This window comes from Arachis hypogaea, chromosome 4 (genome assembly GCF_003086295.3).
Source record: "Arachis hypogaea cultivar Tifrunner chromosome 4, arahy.Tifrunner.gnm2.J5K5, whole genome shotgun sequence".
NCBI classification, from domain to species: domain Eukaryota; kingdom Viridiplantae; phylum Streptophyta; class Magnoliopsida; order Fabales; family Fabaceae; genus Arachis; species Arachis hypogaea.
In genome coordinates, this window is record NC_092039.1 from 10846616 (window position 1) to 10863544 (window position 16929).

Here is a 16929-nt window from a genome sequence, read left to right on the forward strand (position 1 = left end):
TGTCCCCTATCGACATACTTTCAAAGCGTAACCAGAGCCAAACCAATGGGCACATTTCTAAAACGTGACTGTATGTACACTTTTTAGCACGCTTTAAAAGCGTGGCTATAGGATTATACATACGGCCACATTTTTAAGTGTGGCAAAAAATAAAATATGCCAATAGATCAACAAAAATGTAGCGATAGAACAACCAACACGCTTGCAGATATGTCTCTTTCAAAAGTGTGCTGTTAGCTCAAAAAGCGTGACAAAAGTTATGGCTACGCTTTTTTATTTACACTTTTTGACACACGTTAAAAGCATGGCAAAAGGCTAATTTTCTTGTAGTGTAGTGATGATGTCAACGAAGAGATCAGGGTTATGCTCATTCAAGAAGTTAAACACTAAAAGAAGCTTTTGGAATATTGACCAAATTTAGTAGAATATGAACGTTTCAACAATATGCTTTAAAGTTTTATATATGCAACAAATGTGACCATTATTATGATCACATTTTTTCAGCTAATAAGTCACTGATATTTTTCATTGGAGACAACATTTAAAAAGTATTGTCTAAAAATTGAGAAAAGATTGTCTTTATTCTATAACAACATTATTGGACATAAGGCAACACTTTTAGGAGACTTCGTAGATGCAGCCATTACCTTTGATTAAAAGCAACTCTTACCAAGTGTAATATATGAATATCATAAAGGTTTTCTATTTAATTGACTAAAACAACGCTTCTTACGTGTTCTTTAATTGATCAAAGGGAACACTTATAGTGTATTGGTTAAAGAAAGGGTTGCAACAATCTTGTTTAATTTTCTTGCAACAAATATCAAGTGTTGTTTTTTACTATTTTAGACAACTCTTTTTAAATATTGCTTGCAGTATATGTTGCAATAAATAAAAAAATATTTTGGAGAGTAGAAAACAATTGTAAAATTAGAATGTGTAGGCAAAAGTCGAAGCAAAATTTGGATTTAGAATGTAATGCAAAAATCGAAGCAAAATTTGACCACAAGACTTTTTTAATTTTTTTATTTTTTAAATTGTTTTTTTTCAATTTTTAACAAAAAATTTACTTGGAGTAAAATTATCAAAGTTTAAAGATGAAAATCTTCGAATGTATATTTGCCATTCATATATTTCAATATTTTTTTAGTAATATAAACTTTTGAATACCAGTTTGATACGTGGTTTATCCTTAAAATTAATCCTAAAGGGGTATTTTAGTTTTTTTAAAATAAAATTCAAAGTTCCACTTTCTAAATCATTTAAAGAATATTGGTTCTACAAGTGTATTTTTGTCTTTTATAATTAATCTTCAAAGAGGTATTTTATTATCTTTTTTAAATTAACCAAACTTATATTTTAGACTTTTAATTTTATAATCAAATTCAAATTTTTAATGTCCAGTACAATTAAACAATCCTAATTCTATAAGAAAATTTTTATCTTTTCAAAATTAACTCAAACATGGTATTTTAGTCTTTTTAAAGTTAAATTTAAATTTTCTATTTTATAATACAAATTAAATAACTTTAATTCTAAAAGGGTATTTTAGTCTTTTATAATCAAATTTTAATTTTGAATACACAACCTTAATCTTAAAGAGAATATTTTAGTTCTTTTAAAATTTAAAAAGTATTTTATGAGTCTTCTATTCAATTTTTTTTCGTTTACCTATAATTCTCGACAACATAAGTAGGCTTGCACACGGATCGGATCGGATCGGATATAGCCTAAAATTCTATTCGATTCGCACTGCACTCATCGGATCGGATCGGATCGGATACGATATCCGTAATTTTTCAGGCCGGATTCGATCCGATCCAATCCGCATACTTTCGGATCGGATATCGGGTATATTCGCATAATTAAAAAAAATGTTTTCAAATTCTATTTGGCTGTTTTTATAAAAAAAAATTCATTTTCACTTGTTTAAGCATATTTAATTCTAAAATATTATCAATAAAAATTCTCTTGAATAACAAAAAAAAAATAATAACACAAGATTTAAATTTAATTATGCTAAGTCGAAATACAACATAAAAAATAAAAAATAATATATCATAAAATTCATAAAACAACACACTAAAATTTATATCACGTTAGGGTTTATTTTCTTAAACTATACTATTTATATGTGATGTGTGGATATGCGAATTTGCGGATCGGATCCGCGGATATCACAACCAAATCCGCAATCCGATCCTACCATAGTGCGGATCGGATCCAATCCGATCCGATGGCTCTGCGGATTGGATAATATCCACAAAATTTAAATCAGATGCGAATATTATCCGATTCATGTGCAGCCATAAACATAAGAAAGTATATATATATATATATATATATAGAAAAGAACAACATAATAATATTTATATAGTTGCCAATGAAGAATATGATAACAGCATATGCTTCTTACTATACATACACTAGTGGGGATGTATTATTGCATGCTGATGTGGACATAAATAGTGGAATATCTTAGTCAAATATGTTTTGCTTAACTTGTTATATATCTTAATAAAATATGGTTGCCACCATCTTAGTCTTAGTAAATTCATGTACTAAACTCATCTAATATAGTCAATTAATTAAGACCACCAGACTCATATGGTGGTAGATTCCATTGTCATCCACCAAAATCCTCACACACCCAGTCAAACTTCTTGTTTAATTTTAATAATGAAATTTATATAAAAATGATGAGAACACTTATAAATATACAATAAGTATCATTAATTATAATAACACACGAACATTTTTGGTTCGAAGATATGATGATACCAGTGAAACACGTGACGTCCAACTATCTTTTTTTCCTGAATGGAAAGTTATATAATTGTTGGAAAAAATCAAAGTTAAGATAAGAACTTGTCTAACAGTAAAATTAAAGTATCAAAATAATTTTTTCATAATTTGGACAACTCTAATTAGCAAATACAATAATGACAGATATTAAAATATTAAACACTTGATTTTTTATTGTAGAAAAATTCATAAAAAAGAAACACTTGATTTTTTAATAAATTTATATACTAAAGAAACTTTAAGAATAAAAGATTATACACTAAATATGTTTACATTTATATTATATAATAAAAAATAGACAACAGATAATAAATAATAGATAATTGAAAGCATAAATAATATACAAATAAAATTAAAATATAAAAAATAGAAGGCAATAAAAAATTTCTCCAATAAATAACTGAATAAGAGAGTGATGTAATAGAAATTTCCTCCCCGAGCCTCCAAATTATCACTCAAAGTCAGACAACATCGTTTTCGAATACAGCACATTATCACGAGTTTACGATTCTTTCTTTGAGAACATCATTTTTGAAGTAGTTAACTAACTACATAAATAATAATCGTTGTCACTATCACAACACTTTTGAGTTGAGCACGTTTTCTATGTCCATTTAATTCCACATATGTCCCTACTCTCAAGCATATAAATATCCCCCCATCCCCTGCCTAAGTCTTCATCAAATCAAAATACATTTGTTATTCCAAAGAACATATCTGAGCTTTGCTATCCCAAAGATCTTAGCTAAGAAAACATGGTGGCTGTGAATGACATCCGCAAGATTCAACAAAGGGCAGAAGGCCCAGCAACCGTGTTGGCGATTGGTACAGCAAATCCAGCAAATTGTGTTGATCAGAGTACATATGCAGATTATTATTTTAGAGTAACCAATAGCGAACACATGACCGACTTAAAGAAAAAATTCCAACGTATTTGTAAGTATTGTTATCAAATATTTTAATGTTTAATTTAATATTTATCAACCTAAAATTCATTATTTTACTTTGATATTATATTATTGATACACGACAATTAACATATTATATACCGTGTACCATAATATGATATATATCCAACTCATATATAGTAATAACAATAACTACTAAACAAGTTACTATTTCCCTATGTTCCTAAACATACACAAATTTATTTTGGTCATATATACTTTCTTGATCTTTTACATATATACTTATTTATTTACTCATATATAATTAGATTTAACACATTATATCTATAATTAAATTTGGATAAACTATTTAAATCAAACCTGAAAGTTTAAATTAAATCACTACATGAATAACTTGAAAGGTTTGATACACAAAATGATCGGAATTTAAAATGTAAAAACCCTTTTTTTTATATATAAGTGAATGATGTTTTAAACTTGAAAAAGACTATTGATGGATGTGAATTATATATCATTTTAGGTGAGAGGACAATGATCAAGAACAGACATATGTACTTAACAGAAGAAATATTAAAAGAAAACCCCAACATGTGTGCATACAAAGCACCATCGTTGGATGCAAGGGAAGACATGATGATCAGGGAGGTACCAAGGGTTGGAAAAGAGGCTGCAACCAAGGCCATCAAGGAATGGGGCCAGCCAATGTCTAAAATCACGCATTTGATCTTCTGTACCACCAGCGGCGTTGCGTTGCCTGGCGTTGATTACGAACTCATCGTACTCTTAGGCCTCGACCCATGCATCAAGAGGTACATGATGTACCACCAAGGTTGCTTTGCTGGTGGCACTGTCCTTCGCTTGGCTAAGGACTTGGCTGAAAACAACAAGGATGCTCGTGTGCTTATCGTTTGTTCCGAGAATACTGCAGTCACTTTCCGTGGTCCTAGTGAGACAGACATGGATAGTCTTGTAGGGCAAGCATTATTTGCGGATGGAGCTGCTGCGATTATCATTGGTTCTGATCCTGTGCCAGAGGTTGAGAAGCCTATCTTTGAGCTTGTTTCGACCGATCAAAAACTTGTCCCTGGCAGCCATGGAGCCATCGGCGGTCTCCTTCGTGAAGTTGGGCTTACATTCTATCTTAACAAGAGTGTTCCTGATATTATTTCGCAGAACATCAACGAAGCACTGAGTAAAGCTTTTGATCCGTTGGGTATATCTGATTATAACTCAATATTTTGGATTGCACACCCTGGTGGACGTGCAATTCTGGACCAAGTTGAGCAAAAGGTGAATTTGAAGCCAGAGAAGATGAAAGCCACTAGAGATGTGCTTAGCAATTATGGTAACATGTCAAGTGCATGTGTGTTCTTCATTATGGATTTGATGAGGAAGAAGTCTCTTGAAAGAGGACTTAAAACCACCGGAGAAGGACTTGATTGGGGTGTGCTTTTTGGATTTGGTCCTGGTCTTACTATTGAAATCGTTGTTCTCCGCAGCGTGGCCATATGATGCGTGTATTTATATGCATGTCTCTGCGTGTATACGACTATATTATTTTTTAATAATTTCTTTTACTCCAAAATATGGGCCAGATTGGCCCATATAGAATATTAGATGAGTGAAAACTTAGATAAAGATATCTAAAGTTAATTCTTTATGCTTAAGAAGTTTGTAACTGTTAGTAAAAAATATATCAAATTCTTTTCAATTCAGCAACATGACACATGCCAATATTTGAGTTGCATTTTCATCTATAAATACAGCTATAAGCACCTTCATGAGATTCCATTTAAGAAAAAGTCAAAAAGTATATATTAGGTATGATAGTACAAGGCTTAGGAGTATTGTGTTTGTAGTTTTTTTATATTATCGTTTTTTTGAAGTATCTCATGCAATGGTATAATAATATAATGTTACTTTCTTGTGTAATTTTTAATATGTTACGTTATTATACAAGCTTGAATATAATAAATTAATCTTATAGAAACTCTTGTCATCTTGTGTTGTAGCAAATACGTAATAAAATTCAATTTGATATATATTATTGTGTATTGCTCTAGTTATAACTTGTGTTACACACATTAAAGTAGCATATATAGTAGTTCAAATATATTAAGTATCAGGTTATCTGGTTTTATACTTCTGCAAGCAAAATACGTTTAGAAAACAGTAGTATTTCTCAGAACTGTCGGTAACCTAGTATTAGATTCGATGGTCCCAGAACATTTGGACTATTAAATGGTCCTGTAATAAAATATGTTTTTTTAAGTTTTTTAATAATTGATAAATAGTCCTTATCTAATTTTAATTACAAATTAACTCCATATATTTTATTTAATCATAAAAATTATTTTTTATTTTATAAATTATTATTTTATCATTAATCTATTATGTTTATTAACAATAAAAAACAAAAACAATAACGAATTAGATCGTCGATTGATCTTAATAAACTTTTTGACTATTCCAATCGATTAAAAGATTATATTTGATCCGTGACGCTCGTCTAAGGCTGTGAAATCGTGTTTCTTTAAAAATCAATCGTTTGGATTATCAAAACAATCGATTGAATTTCAGGTTTCCCATAACTCAATTGATTGGGCAAAAGATGTTATCACAAAACAATTGATTGAAAATTGCAAGGCAGCTGGTTTTCGCAAAAATCAATCGATTGATCATATTACCCAATCGATTGAACGATGTCTAAAATGTGGACTTTTAATAATTCAATCGATTGCTTGTACTACCCAATCGATTGAATGCTTCAAAATAACCTGAGGTCTCACAATTCAATCGATTGGTTGTGTTACCCAATCGATTGTGTTACCCAATCGATTGAATTCATCGAAATAATATTGAAAGAATTGAGGCTGATCCTAATCCACTAAGAATTGCGTCCCGTCCGTCTTTTAGTAATTTAGTTTTAGCTATATTAAGATCTTAGAACTGTGATGTCAATTTTGCATTCTTATAACATTGTCTTCTTGATCTTATTCACTTGAGCATGTGAATGTGATTGACTGCATAAATGAATAGGACTCCAAACTTTCAGTCTTGTTAAATTATAAAATACCAATAATTTCTAGTGTGTTTAGTTAAAAATTATCACATATTTTATTAATTAAAATTTATTCTTTCAAAAATTTTAAAAAATTTAAAAATAAATTATAAATTATTAGTTATTTGAAAAACACAGTACCCTTATAGAATACAATATATAAGATATCTCTAAAAAAATTTTCTTTTAACAACGTAAATTTAAAAGAAAAATTAATATTTTTTACAAGAAAATAATATCTAAAGTACATAATGTGATTACCAAAACATAACTACGTAAGTTATTATTAATATAAAAATATAAATGTTAAATATATTAATATAAAAAACAAATGATTTTTTTAAAAATAAATATATAAATTATTATATAAAAACTAATTTAAAAGGTACAAAGACTTGAGGGTATCATATTAAATTAGTTAGGTAAAAAATATTAATGAATTAAACAATTAAGACATAGATCTATTACATAGTGAAAAATAATACATATAAAACTATTAAATTATATAAAACTTTTTTATTTTTTAAACACAAATCTTATATATAAGTATAGTTTCTTAACATTTGGGGGGGGGGGGAGTCCAGGCCACTATTCGCCCCCTCTAGGTCCGTTCCTGCTAGCAAATTAATAATAAAAAATAATAAAATCTATTTACATTTTAATATTTCTCAATGTCTGTACATTATTAAAAGATAAAATATTTTTTCATTACACAATCAATTTCACGAATAAAGTATCAAAACGAAGAATTGCAAAATTAGAGATTCTATTCATTGACTTTGATTTTGTACTCAAAATGATGGATTGTTTTCTGAACACTACAATAAAAAAATTGATTCGACCTTTGCTGATTGCTGCAACTGTGATTATCAATTAATGATGAACAAATAGTGAATATTAAATAGACGGATAAAAAATGAAAAAAATTGGATATTAAGTAGATGGATATCCGAAAGAAAAACAATAAAATATTTTATAATAAAAGAGATTGATACACGATTTTAATGGTAGGATTGAATAATTGGTGATGGATTATTCACCAATTTATAATGTTAATATTAAAGAAAAGATAAGATTAGAGTATTTAAATCAAAATAAAACCTTAAAAATTGAAGATAAAATTTTAAAGATAAGATAGATGAATAATAAGATAATAATTTATAAAATGATAACAAAAATTGAAATAGGTGTAGTACACACTTCAATCATTGGATAGCACAATCAATCGACTGAATTTGGAAAATTCATATTGTTTTGATGAATTCAATCGATTGGGTAACACAACCAATCGGTTGAATTGTGAGACCTCAGGTTGTTTTGAAGCATTCAATCGATTGGGTAGTATAACCAATCATTGAATTATTAAAAACCCACACTTTAGACATCGTTCAATCGATTGGGTAATATGACCAATCGATTGATTTTTTGCGAAAATCATGCTGCCTTGCAATTTTCAATCGATTGTTTTGTGATAACACTTTTTGTCCAATCGATTGAGTTATGGAAAACCTGAAATTCAATCGATTGTTTGGATAATCCAATCGATTGATTTTCAAAGAAACACGATTTCACAGCCATGGACGAACGTCACGGATCAAATATAATCTTTTAATCGATTAGAATAGCCAAAAAGTTTATTAAGATCAATGGACGATCTAATTTGTTATTATTTTTGTTTTTGATTGTTAATAAACATAATAGATTAATGATAAAATAATAATTTATAAAATAAAAAATAATTTTTATGATTAAATAAAATATATGGGGTTAATTTTTAATTAAAATTAGATAAGGACTATTTATCAGTTATTAAAAAATTTAAAAAATTGTTACAGGACCATTTAATGGTCAAAACGTTCTGGGACCATCGAATTCAGTGCCTGATATCTACTACTTTTGAAATGAAATTCACCAAACTTGTATTTTAAACTCTTTATAATCAAACTCAAATTTTGAATGTCTAGTACAATTAAACAACCCTAATTCTAAAAGAAAAATTTCATCTTTTCAAAATTAACTTACATGGTATATGTTAGCCTTTTAAAACTAAATTTAGATTTCTGTAACACCCTACCATACAGAGTCTTATGCTTAAGTCATAATTTAGAGATGGCAAGGTATTACGACCTCTAAAATAAAAATTTAGTACGTATAGTAGTATGAATGATTGATTATAACTAGGAGCCTTTGTAGAAAAAGGGGTAAACAAAAATCGCATCTCGAAAGCGCAACACTCCGATCGATAACGTAACGAACAAGGATAACCAACGTGTGATTACATATATACAAAGGAGTGTCAAAAACAGGAATATCAAGACTCAAAATCCGGCTGCGAAGATAACCGGTCCGAGCGTAGCAATATATACATATGATAGAAATAAGGAAAACCCCAAAGGAAACCCAAAGGGACACAAATACATAAAACCTATTCTCCAAAATCTCCCATAGGAGGAGTCATCACAGTTTGTATTATTTAATGGAGATAAAAGTATCTAAGCAAAACATATAAACCAAAACATAGCCCCGAGAACAAAGGATCTTCGCAAATCTAGAAGTCTCCAGCATGCCTCAGCGGGAAACCTCACGTCCTGCATCTGAAAACCACAAAATCCGCATGGGTGAGAACCAGAGGTCCCCAGTATGGTAACAGCTTCCACATATATAATACATAATAATAGAGGAAAGCCGAAGGCAATCCTAGAACTTACTCCAGATAATATCAAAGCTTATAAACAAGCTAAACCATAAAGGGCATCTGACTAAAGATTCTTCAGTCTAACTAATACTTCCCTTTCCAATTCCTTCAAACCTCCCAACCACCAGCAGGAGTATAATGTAGCAAACACAGTTATATCAAGCAAGAAATATACAATTAGGAACAAGTAAGGCATTTAGACAATTAGCAAGTAATATGCAGTCAAATAGGCAATCTCAAACAATTCATATAGTATGCATATGATGAATGCCTGTCCCTAGTGGCTGATGATATCATCTTGTCGGTTATAGAGCCAACCCGACAAGTCCTGGTCGCTAACCATTGGACTGTCCCTCTGTCACGCATCCCCAATTCGAGTTATACTCGTTATAAACTTGATCATAATCATGATCTATATCCATCACCCTCACTGGTGAATTTTTACGGGGGCGAGCTCATCCGGGTCTTTCACAGTGCCCGGCCACACTTACGACATAGGGTCAACAGAGTATCAAGTCTCAACCTGGAGCACGTGGTGGCTAGCCACTGCTACTACCCAGGGAAACTCGTATCTCAGATAGTGGAAGTGCAAATCACAATTATCAATAATTCAGCATAAACATGCATGAATTCTCATCCATGGATCAACATCCATATCAGCCATCCGGCTCACGGTTCAGTCCAGAACCAGGCAATATTCATATCATACATAACCATTCCGGCTCACGGTTAAATCCATAACCAGCCACCCGGCTCACGGTTAAATCCATAACCAGCCACTTCATTAACAATTACAGCCTTTCGGCCCATGGCATAACAAGCACTTCCACCATCATCCTCCGCATCTCACATAATCATCTTTGATCCTCATTGATCATTCATTTTTCCCTTACTTCACTCGCAAGTTACCTCATTCACTAGCCCCTTTTTAATAGCTAGGCATGTCATAATGATTTAAGACATAAATGGTGAGATCGGAGGCTTAGAAGTATGAAATTTGGCTTTTAAAACTCAAAAATTAACTTTGGGATGAAAACAGGTCCACGCGTACGCGCACTCCACGCGCACGCGTGGCTGGCCTAAAAAACTCATCGACGCGTAAGCGTCATGCACGCTAACGCGTGGATTGAAAACTAGCCAAACGACGCGCACGCGTCAACCACGCGTACGCGTGGGTACTCTCGTGCCCCAGGCACAAAGCTGGCACAGTTTTCGCACAACTCTCTGGAAAATGGCTGGGCATTGGGTGCAGTACAATCGGCGCGCCCGCGCACATCACGCGTACGCGTGGATGGCATTTTCTGGAAGAACGGCGCATACGCGCCAAGTGCGCCTACGCACGGGGGGTCATTCTGCTAAAAATTTTCTAAGTTAAAAGCTGCAGAATTCACAGATTTAAACCCCAATCTTCCAACGGACATAACTTCCTCATTTTAAATCATTTTTCACCCGTTCTTCGAACGGCATGGACATCCTGGATCCAATTTCATTTCTAGATAGATTTGGCACAAAACAGAGACCCGTAGTCCAAGTTATGTCTCGTCAAAGTATGCCCAAAAACCATATTTTTCATAAAAACCACAAAGTGCCATTTTCAAACAGGCCATTTTCAACTCTTTTCAAAACCAATCAAAACATGCCAATTTCATCCCTTTTCTTTGAAATCAATCAATATATATCAAATTCAACATCAAGCCTCCTCAACTCACACATTGACACATAACCACAATTTATCAAAATCACTATCTCATCATTTTAACCCACTTTACCCAAGTGGCTCAAACTCAAATATATTGACATATCATATACTCTTCCTCATGCCAATTCTCAACAACATCAATTCCACTAAATCATCATTGTACACAATCAATATCATACTCACCATCAACATGGTTTAACCCACAATTCAACCATAACCAATCATCAAGCATATATCACAACATGCATATTTCTCATACATCATACCATCAAGGCATCATTAATCATCATCACATATATGACCACATCATATATATCAACAATTCAACAACATCAACAATTCAATGCCTATCTTAGGGCCTCTAGCCTAAGTATTTCCTATCACATTACATATTAGATACGGGAAACCGAAACCATACCTTAGCCGATTTCCCAAGCTCAACCGGAGCACTTCCAAATCACTTATCCACAAGCTCTCAAGGCCTCAACACCTCCAAGAACAGATTTTTCACCACCAAATCCCTTTTTAAGCTTTTCAATATCTCCAATCAAGCTCCAATTTTCACACATACACAACCTAAGCCACAATCATCATACCAATACACAACATCTCAATACCCAAACATCATAGAACAACAAATTACACTAGGGTTGAGAATCTTACCACACCCAAGGTCCAAGGAGACAAGATTAACCTTCTCCTTCAAGAGAGTTGGGTCCTATAACATCAAAGAGCCCAAAATCTCAATATTTTTGCTCATAAAACTCGAAAACAAGGCTGGAATTTCGAAGAGCAAAACGTGGCTTACCTCAAGATTGATTGTATGGGTTTTGTAGAGCTTTCTGCGGTGAACGCGTGGTCGCAAACGGAGCGGCAATCGGAGCTCTAGATCAAAAGTTATGGTGGTTTGAAGATCAAGTGAGAGAAAGAACTTGAGAGAGTGTTCTTCCCTCCATGGCCTCCATTTTCAGCATGTGAGTGTGTTTATTGAGGAGAGAGAATGCTGAAAACTAGGATTTTGGTTTAGTTATGTTGGGCCAAGGGCCCACTTTGGGTCCGGTTGGCCCGGTTTGGCCCGTTCGGTCCAATCTTGGCCCGAATTCTATAAAATTGGTACCGAAATTCTTGTCTCAGTCTCCTCTATCATATTTAGCCACAAAAATCACATTTTAGGCTTTCTAGAATAAATTCTCATTTATGGGTTAATTAGCCGTTAATTAAACGGGTTTTACATTCTACCCACCTAATTGGGAATTTTGCCCACAAAATTCAAATGCAGTTACCTGAGAATAAATGCGGATAATCCGTTTGCATCTCCGACTCAAGTTCCCAAGTGTGTTCCTCAACACCGCCTCGACTCCATGCCACTTTGACTAATGAAACCTCTTTTCCACGCAACCGTTTGATACTAGTATCATCAATTCTGACCGGAGCCACTGGAAGCGTCAAATCTTCCCTTAACTGAACCGACTCAGGTTCCAACACATGGCTAGCATCAGGAGTGTACTTCCGAAGCTGCGACACGTGAAACACGTCATGCAGATTCGAAAGATGAGGTGGTAGAGCCATCCGATATGCCACCGGTCCAATCCTCTCCAGGATCTGAAATGGACCAATGTATCGAGGATTCAACTTCTTTGCCTTAATTGCCCTACCTACTCCCGTGGTCGGAGTAACTTTAAGGAAAACATGGTCTCCTTCCTTAAATTCTAAGGGCTTCCTCCTCTGATCGGCATAATTCTTTTGACGACTCTGCGCCGTAAGCATCCTATCACGGATTTTCTTGACTTGTTCAGTAGTCTCAGCTATCATTTCCGGCCCTAACAAGCTTTTCTCTCCAGCTTCATACCAACATAGCGGAGATTGACATTTCCTCCCATACAAGGCCTCATACGGAGCCATTCCGATGCTCGCATGATAACTATTATTGTATGCAAACTTTACTAATGGCATATACCGATCCCAACTCGCCGGTTGGTCCAAAACAAAAGCTCTCAACATATCCTCTAGTGTTTGGATCGTCCTTTCAGATTGACCATCTGTTTGAGGATGGTAAGCCGTCCTCAAGCTTAATCGGGTTCCAAAGGCTTTCTGAAATGCACCCCAAAACCTTGAAGTGAAACGAGGATCTCTATCAGAGATTATAGTAGCAGGTACACCATGAAGTCTCACAATCTCCTTTATGTATAACCGTGCTAGCTCCTCAAGGGTGTAAGTCATCCGAATGGGTAAAAAGTGAGCTGACTTCGTCAGTCGGTCCACAATTACCCAAATAGCATCAAAATCAGCCCTAGTCCTTGGCAATTGGTGCACGAAATTGCAATCACACTTTTGCAATCCCGCACAACTAACCAGCAAGTGCACTGGGTCGTCCAAGTAATACCTTGCGTGAGCAAGGGTCGATCCCACGGAGATTGTCGGCTTGAAGCAAGCTATGGTTATCTTGTAAATCTTAGTCAGGATATCAGAAATTATCAAGATTGATTGTGAAAAGCAAAAGAACATGAAATGGTTACTTGTTTTGCAGTAATGGAGAATAGGTTGAGGTTTTGGAGATGCTCCATCTTCTGAATCTCTGCTTTCCTACTGTCTTCTTCTTCAAACACGCAAGTCTCCTTCCATGGCAAGCTGTGTGTAGGGTTTCACCGTCGTCAATGGCTACCTCCCATCCTCTCAGTGAAAGCGATTGCATATGCTCTGTCACAGCATAACGGAATTCATCTGTCGGTTCTCAATCAGGCCGGAATAGAATCCAGTGATTCTTTTGCGTCTGTCACTAACGCCCCGCCTTCAGGAGTTTGAAGCTCTTCACAGTCATTCAATCATTGAATCCTACTCAGAATACCACAGACAAGGTTTAGACCTTCCGGATTCTCTTGAATACCGCCATCAGTCTAGCTTATACCACGAAGATTCCGGTTAAAGAACCCAAGAGATAATTACTTAATCTAAGTTAGAACGGAGGTGGTTGTCAGGCACGCGTTCATAGTTGAGAATGATGATGATTGTCACTGATCATCACATTCATCCGGGTTAAGAACAAGTATTATCTTAGAATGGAAGCAAGCATGATTGAGTGAGAAACAGTAGTAATTGCATTAATCCATCAAGACACAGCAGAGCTCCTCACCCCCAACCATGGGGTTTAGAGACTCATGCTGTGGAAGTACAAAGAAAACGTGTAAAATGTCATAAGGTCATCAAAAAGGTCCTTGATACAATGTCAAAAGATCCTATTAATAGTAAACTAGTAACCTAGGGTGTACAGAAATGAGTAAATGACGTAAAAATCCACTTCTGGGTCCACTTGGTGTGTGCTTGGGCTGAGCAATGAAGCATTTTCGTGTAGAGACCTTTTTTGGAGTTAAACGCCAGCTTTCATGCCAGTTTGGGCGTTTAACTCCAACTTTTATGCCAGTTCCGGCGTTTAACGCTGGAATTTCTGAGGCTGATTTGTCACGCCGGTTTGGGCCATCAAATCTTGGGCAAAGTATGGACTATTATATATTGCTGGAAAGCCCAGGATGTCTACTTTCCAACGCCGTTGAGAGCGCGCCAATTGGGCTTCTGTAGCTCCAGAAAATCCACTTCGAGTGCAGGGAGGTCAGAATCCAACAGCATCTGCAGTCCTTTTTGGTCTCGGAATCAGATTTTTGCTCAGGACCCTCAATTTCAGCCAGAAAATACCTGAAATCACAGAAAAACACACAAACTCATAGTAAAGTCCAGAAAAGTGAATTTTAGCTAAAAACTAATAAAAATATACTAAAAACTAATTAAATCCTACTAAAAATATACTAAAAACAATGCCAAAAAGCATACAAATTATCCGCTCATCACAACACCAAACTTAAATTGTTGCTTGTCCCCAAGCAACTGAAAATCAAAATAGGATAAAAAGAAGAGAATATACTATAGACTCCAAAATATCAAGGAAACATAGCTCCAATTAGATGAGCGGGACTAGTAGCTTTTTGCCTCCGAACAGTTTTGGCACCTCACTCTATCCCTTGAAGTTCAGAATGATTGGCATCTATAAGAACTCAGAACTCTGATAGTGTTATTGATTCTCTTAGTTGAGCATAATGATTCTTGAACATAGCTAGTGTACGAGTCTTGACTGTGGCCGAAAGCACTCTGTCTTCCAGTATTACCACCGGATACATACATGCCACAGACACATAATTGGGTGAACCTTTTCAGATTGTGACTCAGCTTTGCTAAAGTCTCCAATTAGAGGTGTCCAGGGTTCTTAAGCACACTCTTGTTGCCTTGGATCACAACTTTATTTCTTTCTTTTTCTTTTCTCCTTCTCCTTTTTTTTTCGAAATATATATTTTTTTTGTATCCACTGCTTTTTCTTGCTTCAAGAATCACTCTAATGATTTTTAGATCCTCAATAACAGTCTTCTTTTTCCTCATTCTTTCAAGAGCCAACAATTTTTTAACATTCTCAAAGCAACAATTTCAAGAGACATATGCACTGTTCAAGCATTCATTCAGAAAGCAAAAAGTATTGTCACCACATCAAACTAATTCAACTAGTTTCAATGATAAATTTTGAAATCCTGTACTTCTTGTTCTTTTGTGATTAAAGCATTTTTCATTTAAGAGAGGTGATGGATTCATAGGACATTCATATCTTTAAAGCATAAAATTTCAATTTTATTAATTATGAATTAAGAACAGGACTCAAATATAGATATAAGATGAAACTAAAAAAATAAAAATAGAAAACAAAACAAAGAAAAAAAACGCAAACATAGGCTCCTAATGATAGAGGTTTTCACAGAGTTAGGACTCAACAACCTTGATTTTGAGAAGTGGATGCTCCCTCAGCTTGAGAGGAGAACTTTTGGCGTTTCAACTCTTGGAGTTCACGCCCCTGCTTCTCTTGCTCCTTCCATTGACTTCTTGGTGATTGGCCGTTCAACGGGTATGAATTCATTTGCTTCCATCTTCACCCCAGCCTCTTTACAGAGCAAGGAGATCAGGCTTGGGTAAGCCAATTTGGTTACAGTGGAATTCTTATTTGCAATTGTGTAGATTTCACAAGCAATCACATGATGGACCTCCACCTCTTTTCCAAGCATAATGCAATGAATCATCACTGCTCTCTTGATGGTGACCTCAGAACGGTTGCTAGTGGGCAATATGGAACGCCCAATAAAGTCTAGCCAACCTCTTGCAATTGGCTTGAGGTCTCCCCTCTTGAGTTGGTTTGGGACACCCTTTGAGTTGGTTATCCACTTAGTCCCAGGGAGGCATATGTCCTCTAGAACTTGATCCAACCCTTTATCTACTCTCACCATCCTCCTATTGAAGGAGTCAGGATCATCTTGTAGTTGAGGTAGTTTGAAAATTTCTCTTATTTTGTCCAGATGGAAGTACATAACTTGCCCTCTGACCATGGTTCTGTAGGTATGGTAAGCAGTTCCAGTCATTCTCTGCTTATCTGTTAGCCACAGATTAGAGTAGAATTCCTGAACCATGTTCCTTCCAACCTTTATTTCAGGATTGGTTAGAACTTCCCATCCTCTGTTTCGAATTTGCTCTTGGATCTCCGGATATTCATCTTCTTTCAGATCAAATTTAACTTCCGGGATCACTGACCTCAGACCCATTATTTTGTGATAATGGTCTTCATGTTCTTTGGTTAAGAACTTCTCTTGATTCCAAAGATTCTTTGGATTAGTCTCTTTCTTTCCTCTTAGATTGGTTTGTTTTCCTTTAGGAGCCATGATCTTGATGAATCTTGGCT

The 16929-nt window shown here is 34.6% G+C and overlaps 1 protein-coding gene across 1 annotated transcript; it reads left to right on the top strand.

The window, feature by feature from the left end:
- Positions 1–3476: 3476 nt before the first annotated feature.
- Positions 3477–5432, top strand: LOC140172903 (stilbene synthase 3-like). Its single transcript, XM_025838625.2, has 2 exons — positions 3477–3741; positions 4234–5432. Exons 1-2 carry the CDS (start codon positions 3561–3563, stop codon positions 5223–5225), a joined length of 1173 nt encoding a protein of 390 aa, XP_025694410.1. The 5' UTR covers positions 3477–3560; the 3' UTR covers positions 5226–5432.
- Positions 5433–16929: the final 11497 nt, after the last annotated feature.

What these genes read in the sequence shown, in the direction of transcription:
- LOC140172903 (XM_025838625.2), top strand. Translation starts at nt 3,561, where the DNA reads ATGGTGGCTGTGAATGACATCCGCAAGATTCAACAAAGGGCAGAAGGC. An exon ending in GAAAAAATTCCAACGTATTT is followed by an intron (nt 3,742 to 4,233) that starts GTAAGTATTGTT and finishes ATATCATTTTAG; the next exon opens with GTGAGAGGACAATGATCAAG.